At 39.4% G+C, this 16,879-nt stretch overlaps 1 protein-coding gene across 7 annotated transcripts in view; it reads right to left on the bottom strand.

Moving 5' to 3' along the window:
* Positions 1 to 16,879, bottom strand: part of ANO4 (anoctamin 4) — a 454,665-nt gene that overhangs the window by 39,375 nt on the left and 398,411 nt on the right. For all 7 annotated transcript variants that reach the window (XM_060413101.1, XM_060413102.1, XM_060413100.1 and 4 more), the window contains 6 exons: positions 15,967 to 16,003; positions 13,771 to 13,882; positions 12,801 to 12,858; positions 12,564 to 12,661; positions 10,421 to 10,563; positions 922 to 1,074 (listed from right to left, as the gene is read on the bottom strand). In XM_060413101.1, coding sequence (XP_060269084.1) covers positions 922 to 1,074; positions 10,421 to 10,563; positions 12,564 to 12,661; positions 12,801 to 12,858; positions 13,771 to 13,882; positions 15,967 to 16,003 — 601 coding nt within the window. The remainder of the gene's footprint in view (positions 1 to 921; positions 1,075 to 10,420; positions 10,564 to 12,563; positions 12,662 to 12,800; positions 12,859 to 13,770; positions 13,883 to 15,966; positions 16,004 to 16,879) is intronic.

Here is a 16,879-nt window from a genome sequence, read left to right as displayed (position 1 = left end):
CTGGGGTAACTAATTCTCAATAGTCCTTTCCATGGGTCCTTCCATCATTCCAAATACTGATACTTGCAACCAGAAGGAAGATTTCTGCTTGTAAACACCTTGACACTGAAGAAATTTGCATGCACGTGCCAATGCTCATGACTTAAAACTCAATCAGCTTCAGACATGAGAGAATTCTGGTTGATGATAAGGTACCAAATACCATCTGCTAAGACTGGCTGGCATATGCAGTGTCAAGCTGTCACCAGACTAGGAGATCCTCTGGGTGTAAGTATAGGATCCTTCCAGTTCATCTTTATGGACCAAGTTCCTGATGCATGACCCAAGGTAGGTGCTCACTGAATGTCTGTCTGTTTCATCTGGAGGTTGAGGCCACTGAGCTAATGTCCACACTGAATTCTTTTTTTTTCCCACACTGAATTCTCTTCCACACACACTGGCTGGGCACCTGCCAGCTCTATATGAAGCACCGAATGCAGAAACGAATAAAAGACACCTGGTTCAACTTAGCACATCTAGTCAAAAACCAAAAGCCATCTCTGCCTCTAGAAAAATGGGACCCTTCTTCCTGTGACTCAGGCAGACATTTAGGAAAGAGCAAAACTAACTGAAGCAAGTGCAAGATCTACTTTCAAAAGGAAGTGGTAATAAATCCAATTTTTAAATTCTAGCATCCTAGGATAGAAACAACCAAACTGAGAATCTATTTAAGCACAAATTCTCTAGCACTGGAATTTATAAATTTTCAAACAGGTAACTGTACTTGTTATCTAATATTATTTAAAGCTAATATTCATTATTCTTTTGCAAGATTTAGTCATCTTACATGGAAACTATATATAAATATCTAAAGTTAGTGGCTTTTAATTTTATCTACCAGACGATTAATATCTTTTAAAAACACCCCCAAATCCAACTTACCTATATCTTTGGCCCTTGAAGCTAAAGGTCGCCTCCACTGTGTGACAAATTTATAAGCGTCAAGTCGAATTTCAATTATATTATTCAGTAAGGCCAGAAGTGGTGCTAGGGGAAAAGCTGCCACGAAGATAGTTGTAAATCCAAACTGAAGAACTAGGGAAGGAAAAAGAACAGAGCGTATTGGCTTTCCAGTACTATTTTCAGACGCTTAGTAGTCTGAGTAGGTCACTGTTTTAATCCATGTGCTTGTGCATTTCCTGTCACTTCAGCTGTGTCCCACTCTGTGACGCCATGGACTCTAGCCCACCAGGCTCCTCAGTCCATGGGATTTCCAAGGCAAGAGTACTGAAGTAGGCTGTCATTTCCTCCTCCAGGGGATCTTCCTGACCCAGGGATTGAACCTGCAGCTCTTGAATCTCCTGCATTTGTCAGGTGGATTCTCTACCACTTGGTGCCACCTGGGAAGCCCTATGTTCTCCCAAAGCACAGGGAACATATCTTCTAGAAAGATGGCCAGGACACTTGAAAAACAGTTGCTCCCTGAGCCTGGAAGCAATGGCACCCTAGGAGTAGTAATCATATCTCAAGTTTTCTAAATACCATTCTCTAGTAAAAGGAACCAGGGCTCCTTGGAGAAATGATTGATTCCAGAGCTATAGCAGGCAAAAGTCAAGAGTGTGGCCAACAGCTTTAGCCACATACAACAATCTGTCAAGGGTTCTTTTTTAATCATAAAAGTGTTGAATTTTGCAAATTCTTTTCCTGTATTTATTGAGATATCATGATTTTTGTATCTCATCCTATTAATCTGATATATTACATTAAAATGTATATATGTTGAACCAGTCATGCATCACAGATAAATCCCACTTGGCTGTAATATGCAATTGTTTTATTGTGTTCTTGAATTTGGCTTGCTAATATTTTGAGAATTTTTGCAGTTGTATTTATCAAGAATATTGGTCCAATGTTATCTTTTCTTGTGGTATCCTTATATGGCTTTGGTATCCAGGCAATGCTGGCCTTGAAGAATGAGTTTGGGGGTGTTCCCTCCTCTTCAATTTTTTGTAAGTGAGAAGGATTTGTTTTCTTTTAATGTCTGGTAGAATTCACCAGTGAAACTGACTGGTCCTGTGGTTTTTCTGTGTTGGGAGACTTTTGATTACTGATTCTCTCTCTTTAATCATTATTGATCTTTTCATATTTTCTATTTTTTGCTGATTCAGCCTTGGTAGGCTATTTCTAGAAACTGATCTATTTCTTCTAGGTTATATCATAGGGTATTTTTCCTTCTCTCTGACTTACTTTAGATATCTACGTGCTGAAAATGGCATTATTTCATTATTTCTTATGGCTGAGTAGTATTCCACTGTATATATATACCACAACTTCTTTCCATTCATTTAGCAATGAACATTTAGGTTGTTTCATGTCTTGCTATTATAGATAGCACTTCCATGAACATAGGAGTATATGTATCTTTTTGAATTCTAGTTTTGTCCCATTATATGCCCAGGAGTGGGATTATTGGATCATATAGCAACTCCATTTTTAATTTCTTGAGGAACTTCCATACTGTTTTCCATAGTGTCTGCACTAATTTACATTCCAACCAATAGTGCAGGAGGGATTCCCTTTTCTCCATACCCTCTCCAGTATTTATTATTTGTAGACTTTCTGATAATGGTCATTCTAATCCTCATGGTAGTTTTGATTTGCATTTCTCTAATAATTAGAGAAAGGCAGGTAAGGTGGTCCTCTCTTGAAGAATTTTCCACAAGTTTGTTGTGATTCACACAGGCAAAGAAAAGCTTTGGCGTAGTCAATAAAACAGAAGTAGATGTTTTTCGGGAATTCTCTCGCTTTTTCTTTGATCCAGTGGATGCTGGCAATTTGATCTCAGGTTTCAAAATCAAGATGGCAGAGGAATCAGGTTTGGAAAGTTCCCAGTTATTTTTTTAAAATAAACTCTCTGGCTCCTACTCCCCACTTTCTTCTGGTATACCAATTATTTTCTCACATTTGTCTGATTGAATCTGATAGTTTGCATAGGGTTTCTTTATTTTTTAAAAAGTCGAATTGCTGTCTTCTTTTGACTGAATTATCTCTATATTCCTATCCTCCAGTCTGGAGAAGGCAATGGCAACCCACTCCAGTAGGCCTGGAAAATCCCATGGACGGAGGAGCCTGGTGGGCTGCAGTCCATGGGATCGCTAAGAGTCGGACACAACTGAGCGACTTCACTTTCACTTTTCACTTTCATGCATTGGAGAAGGAAATGGCAACCCACTCCAATGTTCTTGCCTGGAGAATCCCAGGGACGGGGGAGCCTGGTGGGCTGCCGTCTATGGGCTCACACAGAGTCAGACACGACTGAAGTGACTTAGAAGCAGCAGCATCCTCCAGTCATTTTATTCTTTTTTCCATCTGGTCTGTCCTGTTACCTTCATCTCATTCATTGAATTTTCAGCTCTATAATTTGTTTCTCTTTTATAATTTCAATCTCTTTAGTAAAGGACTTTTTCTGTTCATTAATTTTTTTTGCAAGTTCATTGGACTACCTCCCCATGATTTTTTTGTAGCTCAATGATTTTCTTTACAATTGTTTTGAATTCTTTACCACTTAGGTTGAAATATTATTTTTCTTTATGTAATACCACATTTCCTTGATTTTTCATGGTGTTTGACCACACACACTCTGCTTTCATCTTTGAAATAGCAGACACCTACCCCAGCTAAGAATTTATACTTACTTTGCTTCTTTCAATTGTCTTTAGGTCTAGTAATTTCTATTGTATGCCAGACATATAAAAGTTCTAGATCAAGGGTCAGCAAATTATAGCCTGAAGGCCAAATCTGGATAACTCTCTGCTTTGTTTCTTTTTTTAAACCTGTGAGTTAAGAATAGTTTTTACATTTTAAGTAGTTATGTAAATACCTATAAAACCATTTAAAATATAATGGCCTCAATCTTGCATCATGACCTGCCAAAGTCAAAATTATTTACTGTCTAGCCCTTTAAGAATAAGTTATTGATCTCTGCTCTTAGTGATGTTATTTTGCAGCAAAGAAGGAGATGATCAGTGTGGTCATGAGTTAAGCCAAGTTAGTCCTGGGGTATGGTTTTTGTAAAGCTCAGTCCACCTGCCTGGCTGTGACAGAACAGGGTGGACCTTTTTCTCTGCCAATGACCACAGAGGCTCAGTTCTGTCCTTGGAGGGCGTTTACAGTTAGTTCCTTAGCTGCTTGCCCATCACATCTTCAAAATATTACATTATTATAGATAAAGAATGACTAAAATCTCAACAGTAAAATAGAATAATCCTAAACTGTTTGCACATAACAATACAGCTTCAAAGTATGTAAAGTAAAAATTGACCAAACTAGAAGGAGCTTAAGAAAAAATTCTCAAGTATGATTGTGGACTTTAACACTCTCTTCTTGGTAACTAGTAGAGGAAATAGACAAAGTTTAATAGGACATGAATCTAAGATTTGAACAACACAGTTAAACTTGCCAATTAATAGACATAGAAGATTATACTCAACAATTGCAGAACACACTTTAAACACTTATCAAAACAGAAATATGCAGGGGCATAAAACAGATCTCAGCATATATTAAATGCCTAAAATACCACAGAGTATCCTTTGACCACAGCAGAATTAAAAATCAATGACAGAAGAAGAAAAAGGTTTGATACCAGTTAGAGGCAAAACAATAGAGGACTTGAGCTCACCTCCTCTCATAAAAACACCAAAATCACAACCAGCTGTTGAATAACCATCAACAAAAAAGACTACACCCCATGAGAAAACACATTCTGTATCCAAAGACAAGAAGCTACATCAAGACGGTAGGAGGGACACTTTTGTGGTATAATCAAATCCCATACCTGCTGGAAAGAGAAAATAATTGTATCATAGAGGTTCTCCCATAGGAGTAACAGTTCTGAGCTCCACATCAGACTCCCCAGTCTGGGCATCTGGCACTGGGAGGAAAAACCCTCAGCAGAATATTTGGCTTTGAATGCCAGTAGATCTTGATCATAGGCACTTCACAGGACTGAGGCAAGCAACACTCTTAGAAGGTACATACAAGATCTCGTATGCACTGGGCAGGGAAAAAGCAGTGACTTCATAGGAACCTGGCCCAGACCTACATTCTGGCCTTGGAGTGTCTCCTGGGGTGAAAGATCTCCAACGGATGGCTGTGGCTCACTGTGGGGACAAGGACAATGGTGGCAGAAGTACTGGGGAGTAGTCACTGATGTGAGCTCTGCTGGAGGCTGCCTTTTTTCTCATCAAGACCTGGCCCCATTCACCAGCAGCTAGGTTCCAGTGTTGAGATGCCTTAGGGACTCCCTAGTGGCTCAGAGCGTAAAAAGTTTGCCTGCAGTGTGGGAGACCTGAGGTCGATCCCTGGGTCGGGCAGACCCCCTGGAGAAGAAAATAGCAACCCACAAGTACTCTTGCCTGGAAAATCCCATGGGCAGAGGAAGAGCCTAGTGGGCTACAGTCCACTGGACAGGACTGAGCAACTTTACTTTCACACACCAAAAGGGTGGGAATGTAGCTCTAGTCATCAGTAGATAGACTGCCTAAAGCCAACTTGAGCAAATCAGTCTGTGCAATATATTGTCAACAAACTGAAAAATTTAAAAGCTATGTGATCATCTTAATAAAATGTTTTACAAAATTCAACACCTATTTATGGTAAAAACTCTCCAGAAAGTGGACTTAGAGGGAATATACCTCAACATAATAAAGGCCATATATAATAAACCCACTACTAACATCATACTCAATGGAGAAAAGCTGAAAACATCCCCTCTCACCACTGTTATTCAACATAGTTCTGGACAGGACATCCTAGCCAACAGCAATCAGAAGAAAAAGGAATCCAATTTGGAAAAGAAGTAAAACTGTCACTATTTGCAGATGAAATGATACTGTACACAAAAAACCCTAAAGATGCTATCAGAAAACTACTAGAGTTTATCAATGAATTTGGTTAAGATTGCAGGAAGCAAAATAGTATATTCTGTTGCATTTTTGTATACTAACAACAAAAGATCAGAAAGTGAAGGAAATAATCCCATTTACCACACATCAAAGCAAATAAAATATCCAGGAATAAGCCTAAAGAGGCAAAAGACTCTGAAAACTCTTAAGATCCTGATGAAAGAAATGAAGATGACACAAACAGATGGAAAGACACTGTGTACTTGGGTTGGAAGAATTAATATTATCAAAATGACTATACTACCCAATGCAATCCACAGATTCAATGCAATTTCCATTACCAATGGCATTTTCCACAGAACTGGAATGAAAAAAATCTCAAAAATTAGTATGGAAACACAGAAGACCCCAGATAGCCAAAGCTATCCCGAGAAAGAAAAATGAATCTGGAGGAATCAGGTTCCCCAACTTCAGATTATACTACAAAGTTACAGTCATGTTACTGGCACAAAAACAGAATTACAGATCAATGGAACAGGACAGAAAACCCAGAAATAAACCCATGCATGTATGGTAAATTAATCTATGACAAAGCAGGCAAGACTATACAATGGAGAAAAGACTTCTATAAGTGGTGCTGGGAAAACTGGACAGCTACATATAAAAGAATAAATATAAGACCAGATACTATAAAACTCTTAGAGGAAAACATAGGACACTTTTTGACGTAAATCACAGGAATATATTTTTGAATTTACCTCCTAGAATAATAAAAATGAAAATAAATGGGACCTAATTAAAAGCTTTTGCAGAGCACACGAAACCATCAATAAAATGAAAAGACAACCTACAACATGGGAGAAAATATTTGCAAATGAAGTCATCAACAAGGGATTGGTTTCCAAAATATACAAACAGCTCATGCAGCGTATTATGGAAAAAACAACCAAATCAAAAATGGTCAGGAGATCTAAATAGATATTTCTCCAAAGGAGACATACAGATGACCAACAGGCACATGAAAAGACACTCAACATTGCTATTTATTAGGGAAACGCAAATCAAAACTACAATGAAGTACCACCTCACACCAGTCAGAATGGTCATCATCAAAAGGTCTATAATAACAAATGCCGGAGAGGGTGTGGAGAATAGGGAACCTTCCTACATGCTTTGCGGGAATGTAAAGTGGTACAGCCACCATGGAGAACAGTATGGAGGTTCCTTAGAAAGCTAAAAGTAGAGCTACCATATGATTTATCAATCCAACTCCAGGGAATAGAGCCATAGAAAACCATAATTCCGAAAGATACATGACCCCAATGTTCATCAAAGCAGTATATACTATAGCCAAGACGTGGAAGCAACATAAATGTCTGTTGACAGAACTGGATGAAAAAGATGTGGTACACATATACAATGGAATATTACTCAGACATTAAAAAGAATGAAATAATGCCGTTTACAGCAACATGAATGGGCCTAGAGAATATTGTTAGCAAAGTAAGTCAGACAGACAAATGCTATATGATATCACTTACAAGTGGAATCTAAAAACATGATACAGATGAACTTATTTCCAAAACAAACTTATGGTTACCAAACGGGAAAGCTGGGGAGAAGAGATAAATTAAGAGTTTGTTATTCACATATTCATAGTACTATGTATAAAATAATCAAAGACCTACTGCATAGCACAGGGAACTTTACTCAATAGTCTGTAATAATCTATAAGGGAAAAGAATTTGAAAAAGAAAGGATATGTATCTATATCTATATATACATATAGAACTGAGGGGCTTCCCTGGTGGCTCAGTGGTAAAGAATCTGCCTGCCGATGCAGGAAACACACGTTTGATCTCTGGGTCTGGAAGATCCCCTGGAGAGGGAAATGGCAACCCACTCCAGTATTCTTGCCTGGGAAATCCCATGGACAGAGGAACCTGGGGAGCTACAGTTCATGGGGTAGCAAAACAGATACCACTTAGCAACTAAACAACAACAGTGTATAACTGAACCTCCGTGCTGTACACCCGAAACTAACAAAACACTGTAAATCAGCTATAATATAAAAATTAAATTTAAAAAGTAACTATAGATAATATGTAAATAAATGGGTATTGCTGTCTTCCAACAGAATGATTTTCAAAGCCAGGCAGTGGACTGGCTTTGGGTCCAATGCCAGTAGTATGTTAACTCCTCACCTACATAGGTTGGTTACATCTATGCATAACTTTGTGAATATTCATTGATACATACACTTTTGACTTATATGCCTTTCTCACTTTATATTCTACTTCAATGAAAACATTGTTTAAAAATATAACAAAGCAGGAAGGTCATTAAGAAAATAACAAAAAACAATAACAGAAGCAAGCGATTAGTATTCACTAGTCTTGTGATACTTCAGAGATTTGCTTCTTGCTGCAAAGCTACTGTAGTATTTGGAGAAGAATCCATTAAGAGACCTCCAAGTGGTTAGTTCTCTTAATGAATTCATTTTATTAAGTTTTATTATTAATGCCCAAATTGACTTCTTCTCCAAGTTATACCATTATGCCATTCTGTAATTGAAACTCTAAAACACCGGTAGATACATAGGACATAAGCGATCCGAGAAACATTAAGCATCACTTCTACCACTCCTTTAATTTTCAGATTTGCCCAGAAACAACTGCTTCTTTCAGAATTAATGCATCTTGCCCATCCCTTACTCCCACCTCCACCCCAATGTCTCAGAGCTTAAACATAATTAGAAAAAAAACCCCAAAACAAGAAAATCTATCCACACTCATTGTATCTGCTAAGATATTTTGTTAAGTTTTTCTCCCTTGGAAGATACAAAGAAAAATAATAATAATGACATGGTTAACATATATCCAGTACATACTCTGAGCCAGGCATAGTTCTAAGCCCTTTCCATGCATTAAATTATTTAGTCCACACAAAGATACACTGAAGTGGTTACTCTTTTTATCCCCATGATAGAGAAGTGGAAAGTGAGACAAAGACATTAAGCAATTGCCCAAGGTTTCAGAGTTAATAAGTGAGGGGCTGGGATGGCAACCCACTCCAGTGTTCTTGCCTGGAGAATCCCAGGGACGGGGGAGCCTGGTGCTCTGCCGTCTATGGGATCACACAGAGTTGGACACGACTAAAGCGACTTAGCAGCAGCAGACGAAGACTCTTGAGAGTGTCATAGACTGAAAGGAGATCAAACCAGTCAGTCCTAAAGGAAATCAACCGTGAACATTCAACGGAAGGACTGATGCTAAAGCTCCAGTACTTTGGCTACCTGATGCAAAGAGCTGACTCATTGGAAAAGAGCCTGATTCTGCGAAAGATCAAAGGCAAAAGAAGAGGACATTAGAGGATGAGATGGTTAGACAGCATCACTCAATGGACATGAATTTGAACAAACTCTGGGACATAGTGAAGGACAGGGAAGCCTTGCATGCTGTATTTCATGGCGTTGCAAAGAGTAGGACACGACTCAGTGACTGAACACCACCAATCTGTTTATAAAGTCCATGCTCTCAGATAGATGGTAAAATAAACAGCTTGGGTTTGACTACAGAGAAATGAGATTCCTTCAGTGGAAGTGTAGCATTAAGCTTATACATTCCCAGATTCCTGCCACCCTTTCCAAGAGAAATGACAGCACATTCTACCTACTAGCAACTCATCCTGCAGCATCTCTGCTACTTAATTGCACTTAACATTTCACATCTCTGACTTCCCGCCACGGAGCACTCTTTGAGAGCTACAACTGTACCTGATTCCTTCTGTATCTCTAGTGCCAAACATAAAGTCTGGACATAACATGGTTCAAAAGATGTCTGCTGGATACAAACTACTATATATAAAATAAACAACAAGGTCCTACTATATAGTACAGGGAACTATAGTAAATGTCTTGTAGGAAAAGAATATGAAAAAGAATATGTTTTTTTAATATATATATGCATAACTGAGTCCCTTTGTTTTATACCTGAAACTAACACAACACTGGAAATCAACTATACTTCAGTTTTTTTAAAAAAGATGTGTGCTGAATGAATCAATCAATCATACCATGAGTGATCACTCCTTTTTCTTTGGTTCTCCAGGTTTTCAGCTCTTTTCTTCTGGTGATTTATTGCAAGGGACAGGACACAATGCGTGAAGAATGTGAAGTGACTTGGCACTATTTCTATCAATAAAGTTTCTTAAAGCAAGATACCCTTCCTCTGCATTTAGCTCAAGAATCCCTCCAAACTGTCAGCCTCAACAATAATGGTGGATGTCTAGTTAAATGCAGCTAGAGAGCTAGAATTCACATTTATAATTAATAGGATAAAACAGAAAACAAGGTCCTACTCTAGAGCACAGGGAACTATATGCAATATCCTATGGTCAACCATAATGGAAAAGAATATGAAAAAACATACATATGTATAACTACCCTGCTGTATAACAGAAATTAATACAACACTGTAAATCAACTAAAATTCAATAAGCTTTTAAAAATAGAATAAAATAGACTATTTTCATACTCATTTCTAAGTATTCATCAAAGAGTCCGTAGGCATTCATCGGCTGAAGGTTGTAGTCCTTTTCCCATTGTGGGAAACTTATTTTCCTTTCAGGCCCATGTTCTTGTCGTACTTTTCTTCTAGTCCACCAATTCTGAATTAACCTGCACAACAAAATCAATTTATTAAATATATATATATACACACACACACATATATAACTGATCATAAGACTTAAGTAATAAGAAGTAGAGTTAAAATGTAGAGGAATAGTTGAAAAAAATTTAGGACAGGCTACCTAGGAGCTAAAGCTCCTAGGATTAGGAAGGATCTTGGATTAGGAAGGAAGTAACAATGGAGGCTATACTTCAAGCACTTGTACTTGCAAGTGAACAGAATGATTGATGAACTTATTTTAATCATTCACAAAACTGTCTCCTATTCAGTGTTGCCTCGGAGGGTTGGTTAGAGGACTGAGAATGTTGATAAACTGATCATCCAGTGTAAAGGCAACACTCAGACCTCTGAGGAGAAGAGGGTTTGGCCTTGCTGGCTTATTTAAGGAGCCATGAGCAGTCTTACCATGGTTGCTGACCTGCAAACTCTGATTTGAGGATTCTAGAAGGTCTGAAAACCCTCCTCTCCTGGCACACAGAAGCCTGCAGGTCTACAACTGGACTTGTCTGCTTTTGGCTTGAACTCAATGGGGGCTCTGATTCCTAGTAAAATGCAGCTCACACTGGTGAGGTTAGTGCATTTAACCTTAGCAGTGTTCAGAAGTGCATCTTATGATATGGAATAGGGTTGAAGAAATGTGCGAGGACAGTCAGGTCTATATGCTGTAGGAGGCAAGGAGAAAGTTGAGGGGTATCTGAGAGTAGCAATGCCAAAACAAAAATGTGAAATTAAATAAGAAAATGGGTATCAAAGACAATTCTGCCTAATTCACAATATTGTTCTATATCCATATTCATAGAAGATAAATATAGTTCCCTTGATGTCTATGACATTTTGATAAGTTATGGATCATACTTTAAAGGAGAATATGCTTCTAATTTTTTTTTAATTTTATGCTTTATCTTTTTAAAAGTTTTATAGAAAACATGAAACACTTGGCAGAAGTTTTCTAAAGTAAATCTGAGAAGAGAAAATTACTGGCATTGGTTCTTACAGGGAGCTAAGAGATGACTTTCCAAAGTGAACTAAGTTCCAGCTAATTGTTCTGGCTGAGTGGTCCTCCCTGAAACTTTGAATTCTCTATGGGGACACTGGGCTGATATGGAAACCTATAGGTATAGAATTAAAGCAGAAATAGAACTGCTGTTGATTTATGTCCCTTTAAAACTTAACTGACCATAGCTGAGTAAACACAGCCAAATTCAAAGTTATCCTTACAAAACTGATGCAAATTTTTGCCCGTTGCCATCAACATAAACTGTTATTAGTGATAATAAAAGTTTTAACTGGTTAAGATACGCTGACTTAGAAATAATCCAATTTCTTTTTTAAATCCTATTTTTAGGGGGTGTATTCCTTTTCTTTTTGGGCTTCCCTGGTAGCTCAGACGGTAAAGCATCTGCCTGCAATGCGGGAGACCCGGATTCAATTCCTGGGTCGGGAAGATCCCCTGGAGAAGGAAATGGCAATCCACTCCAGCACTCTTGCCTGGAAAATCCTGTGGACAGAGGAGCTTGATAGGCTACAGTCCATGGGGTCGCAAAGAGTCGGATACGACTGAGCGACTTCACTTTCTTTCACTTTATTCCTTTTCTACATAGTCTGAATTTAAAGCAGTTAAAAAATGACCATTTGTGATTTATTGCAGGGGCTGGGGAGTAGGCACAGAGATCCAGTTAATGTGTCATCATTTAAAGCAGCTTGGAAGTGGATATTCAATATTTAGGGGTCCACAGAGACTTCTTAAAGAACATTCACTTTTGTTCATGCAGTTTGTGCTAAATCTTCAAAAAGGGCCCATGTTTATTACTTTCATAATTTGTCTCTGAATATCTAAGCATGAAGACTAGCTCCAGGTATAATATGCATGGGCTTAACTGCTGAGTCTGCATTGCTTATCTTACTTGCCACACCTAGAAAAGCCAATAGCCAAGCCAATAGCCAAGAGACATGCTGCCTCTCAAGTATAGATATCTAAGGTACTTACGGGTAGCCAAGTTCCATGAAATTATTCCAGGTCTGCTTTAGCACCATTATAATACCCATTTGCATACAGAGATCAATAAGGCATCCACTAGGGTGGCACTGCGAGGTAAGCAAACACAGAAATTCAAGAATCAATGGACGGGAAGAAAGGCTGTCTGCTTTCTAATCTGCACAAAGTTGCCCTCAGGCTGTTTAATATAAGTCTGTAGGAAACCAGGAGTGATGGGAGAATACCGACCTCTTCTAGTCTCCACCTGTTTATCAGCCTCAAGTAGGCACCTGGGTGTCCTGTGAATCTTCAACACACACAGAAAAACAAACCATTAGCGTCCTGTAGCCTTCAATGAAGATTATATTCAGATTAGCACATCCTCCAGTGAAAATTATGGTGCAGTAAGGAACAGGTCTGACAGAATTAGGAAAACTCCCCAGAAATGGCATAATGGCAACTTCTGGAATTCTCTGGGTGTATTTCTCTTCTGGCTGTTCTGCCTGGCTTCTGACCACAGAGGCCAGTTTTTGCTGCATACTGTGACTTTTAACATTTTCTGCTTAATATCAAGTGCTTGTTGTGTAAGCAGCAGGTTGGGTACAGCTGATCTTTTGGAATATTAGTAATGTAAAGAAAACGATTTGATTAGAATTCCATGAAGTAGCTAGAAACTGCAGAGAGGCTGCCCATCCTGTGCACCAAAACCCAACACTTGGCTCTTCCCTGGTTCTCGTCTCCTCAGACATAATTTGTGGTGATGGAATTCTGGGACACAGCCACTCCAGATCCTCAGAACTGCTGGATTCAGAAGTAACCCAGGCTCCCTCGGCATCCTACGTTAGCCCCCCTCCCATGTGAATATCCTTCCCTCCTCTGTGTGGTCAGGGACGTAGGACATGCTCCCCGCCTTCCTCCACGATGTCATCTGCTCTTACAGGTATGAGATCCAGGGGCCTGATTCAGATACCGATGGAGCCTGCAAGATTTACACTCATCCTTCACATGTGCAAACTATTTTTTTCTACTCATCTTAGCAAGAAAAGGTACAAGGGGCTCTGACAGAGACCATCCCGGGAATGGGAAGGTAAAGGAAAGGAGACTGATCTTTTTATACTTTACGAGGTCACTCTAAAGGCTGCCTTCTCTGTCATCCCTAGTCAATGACTTTTGCGTGCTGTTCCTAGCCCCAGGAGGTGCGGAGATACGGGGTTCTTACCTTCCGAGGAAGAACGCGATGTAAAACGTGGAGCTGTTCAGATTGACAAACTGAAAAAGAAACATTTTCAGGGTGAAGCTGTTCTCCCACTCGGACTCTGTGCGAGGCTGTTCTGTGGACACAAGGGGAGCAGAGGTTGAGAGAGGCTGCGTCTGACTCCCTCTCAGCTCCCTCTGTTACTCTCCAGACACACAGGGTGGGTGCACAGGCGGTCCAAGGAGGCTGCAGGAGTCCCAGCTGGCCGGTAGATGGTGAGCGATGGAATGGACCATCCGAGGGATCCTCAAGCTCCCAGACCAGCCCCAACAAGGGTTTGGTGGGAAGTGGCACTTGTCTGAGGGGAGGGGATATCTGGTTTGTTCCTCTGTTCTAGGATGCCCCGAGAGCCTGGGTCAGACACAGCCAGGCTGAAGGCATCACATGCCCAGCCCTGGCTCCTTGCAGGAGCCTTTCTTTTGCCTCTTAGGACCCACCTCATAGGTGGAAATTGTGTGGGGTCAGGTCCCCTCCCAGCTCCTAATAACTCTCCGGTCTTGACTTCTATTTCTACTGTGATGTGAGGTACTTCTGTATTAGGAGGAGTCAGATCCCCATCTCAGAATGAGCATCTGACCCCTTTACCTGTCACCCTCATCCAGCATCATTTTCAATCTCATGTGCAAATACCCAGATGACCTCACCTCTAGAGCTTTTACTGTATACTAGCATCTTTGCTTACAATTTCCTGACGTCAGTCAGGCACCAATTCTTATTTCCTCATATTTCAACTTCCATATAGCAAATGCTCTTTGGACACTGTGATATAGCCAAAAATATGGCTTAGTCCTCCAACCTGAAATCTCACATCAAATGCACTTATCCTTCACTAGGACTTCCATCCTCACCTCAAACAACATCAAAGAAAATGCATTTAATGCAACAGTACTTTCTGTTTCTATGTAGATTCCCTGAGCTTCTAGTTGCTCATTTACCACTTTACTCCATCAATTCCTTTCCCACAAATGATAACTCAAAATGCTTCCAAGGAGCATATCTGAGAAGGGAGGGGAGAGACACAGGGAATCTTATTTAAAATGGTTTAAATGTCAATTTCACAACAAGGCTATACTCCTGTGGAGGGAAGAAATGACAAAGGCTACTTTAGGGCTTTAGCTTCATTTCATTTCTGCTACTGAATTCTTGGTTACATAGGAAGGTCTCCTAGGTCATCAGCCAACTGGTGGTTTCCCAGATGGACCAGACTGACCAGGGCTGGATCTCTATCAGCATCTTTTCCAGCCTGCATCAAGTTGCCCCTGGACAAAGACTATATCAATGGGCAGTTATCTCTTCTGTGGACGTGAACTTTTATCTTTTGGGGCAAAGAATAGTGGTGATGGAAGATTTCTGTGACTTTACAGGAAATATGCCAAGTGCCTAGCTCTGTATCTGGCACATAGAAGGGCTAAATAAACAGCACCTTTTATTATAATGATTATTATAAATAAAAACACTTCTGTGTTTTTCCCCTTTTGGAAAAGCTGCATATGGGCATGCACTAAAACAGGTTCTGTATGGGAGCACATAATTTTCTCAGACTGCATAGAGTAAAATGACTAATATCTCATTAATGAAATTGGGACAGCTCCTCTGTCTTGAAAATGTAGTGAATGCACAGCTTATAGCTCGTCACCAGACTGCTCTGGTGCTTTACAGGGTCTTAGGGGTAACTGTCCAGATATATTCCTACAAATGTCTGTCATAGTTAGCCTGCCTATATTCCTGGTAAAAGACTCCTAGTCTTCAAAGCAACTAACTTTGCTCTGATTTTATATGCCATGAAGACTGGCTATGTTTTTAATTAAATAAAAATTGTAGGCTGTAGCAAATGACTCCTTTCCTAAATGATTATAGGTACTTCATACACATGTATTTTTGTAATGTTATAGTTTTGGGGCATTAAGAGAAAACCTACTCTAAATTGTGTTAGCTCATGAAAGGATAGTATTTGTGGGAGGTTTTAAAACTTTAGGTAGGAAAGATTCTCCCAGCTCTTAGACATAGTTAACATGTCCTGTGGAGGGCAAAGAACAAACCATTGTACACAATTCAAAATAAAGGGAATGCTTTTTTTCAGCAGTGTTTCAGATCTGACTCTTTGAGAAGGCATTTTTCAGACCACAATAATGTATCATGAAATTAAAGGGTTCTACTCACCTAAATTTGTCAGAAGAAGAGCAACCTTTTCATAGAGCTGTAAAATAAATTTCCTACATTTAACAAACTGTAGATGGTCTAAGACAGGTAATTATGAAGCAAATGGGTAATTAAGTCATGAATGAAAATAATTACTATCCCCCTGTTCAAACAATGAAAACACTGTCTACAATTATGTCTTTTCAGGGCAGGAAAGAAATGTCCAAGGGCCCACTTTACTATTTCTGAAATCTCACTTTTTGATTGGGATGAATAAAATCTGTGACAATAAGCCAGCTGCCACTAATTACTAACTTGCTAAGTGATGCTGGGCAAGTCATAATATTCCTGGGATTCAGCATCCTCAGGGTAAAATCTCTAAGACTGTTTCTGAAAAGAGTCTGTAATCCCATTGTTTTTACCAGCTATTGTATTTTCTAGATTATAGCATTCATAAATAATAAAGTGATGAAACATTACTCCCACATTACTGCCAAACTAATGTACTCTGCTTTTCCATTCGTTAATTAGGTGCATCCCTAACTCACCTAACCATCTGGTAAACGGACGGCTTGACAGAAGGGGAGTGTGCCCATGAGTTTGTGTGTGTGTATGTATGGAAGTGCAGGGGGTACAGTTAAAGTACTCCCCACCCCGATGGAAGGGGAGTGTGCCCATGTGTTTGTGTATGGAAGTGGAGGGGTTAGAGTTAAGGGCAAACCCTCCCCTAAGAGGTTTCCTAGGAGGACATACATTGAAAGAAAAAGAGCAAGTTCTTCCTCTAAAATGAAATGTAATAAATGAAGAGGAAAAAGAAAACTAGTCAAATGGATTTGAAAAATATGGAAATGAATATCACCTTTAAACTAAAGTAGTAAAATCACACTGGGTAAAATCCCCAGGCTGGAATTAGAGCTTTACCAGCCAGAAAGCT

This window comes from Ovis aries, chromosome 3 (assembly GCF_016772045.2).
Source record: "Ovis aries strain OAR_USU_Benz2616 breed Rambouillet chromosome 3, ARS-UI_Ramb_v3.0, whole genome shotgun sequence".
NCBI lineage: Eukaryota > Metazoa > Chordata > Mammalia > Artiodactyla > Bovidae > Ovis > Ovis aries.
The sequence above is the reverse complement of the archived record's forward strand: the minus strand, read 5'-3'. Positions and strand labels throughout refer to the sequence as shown.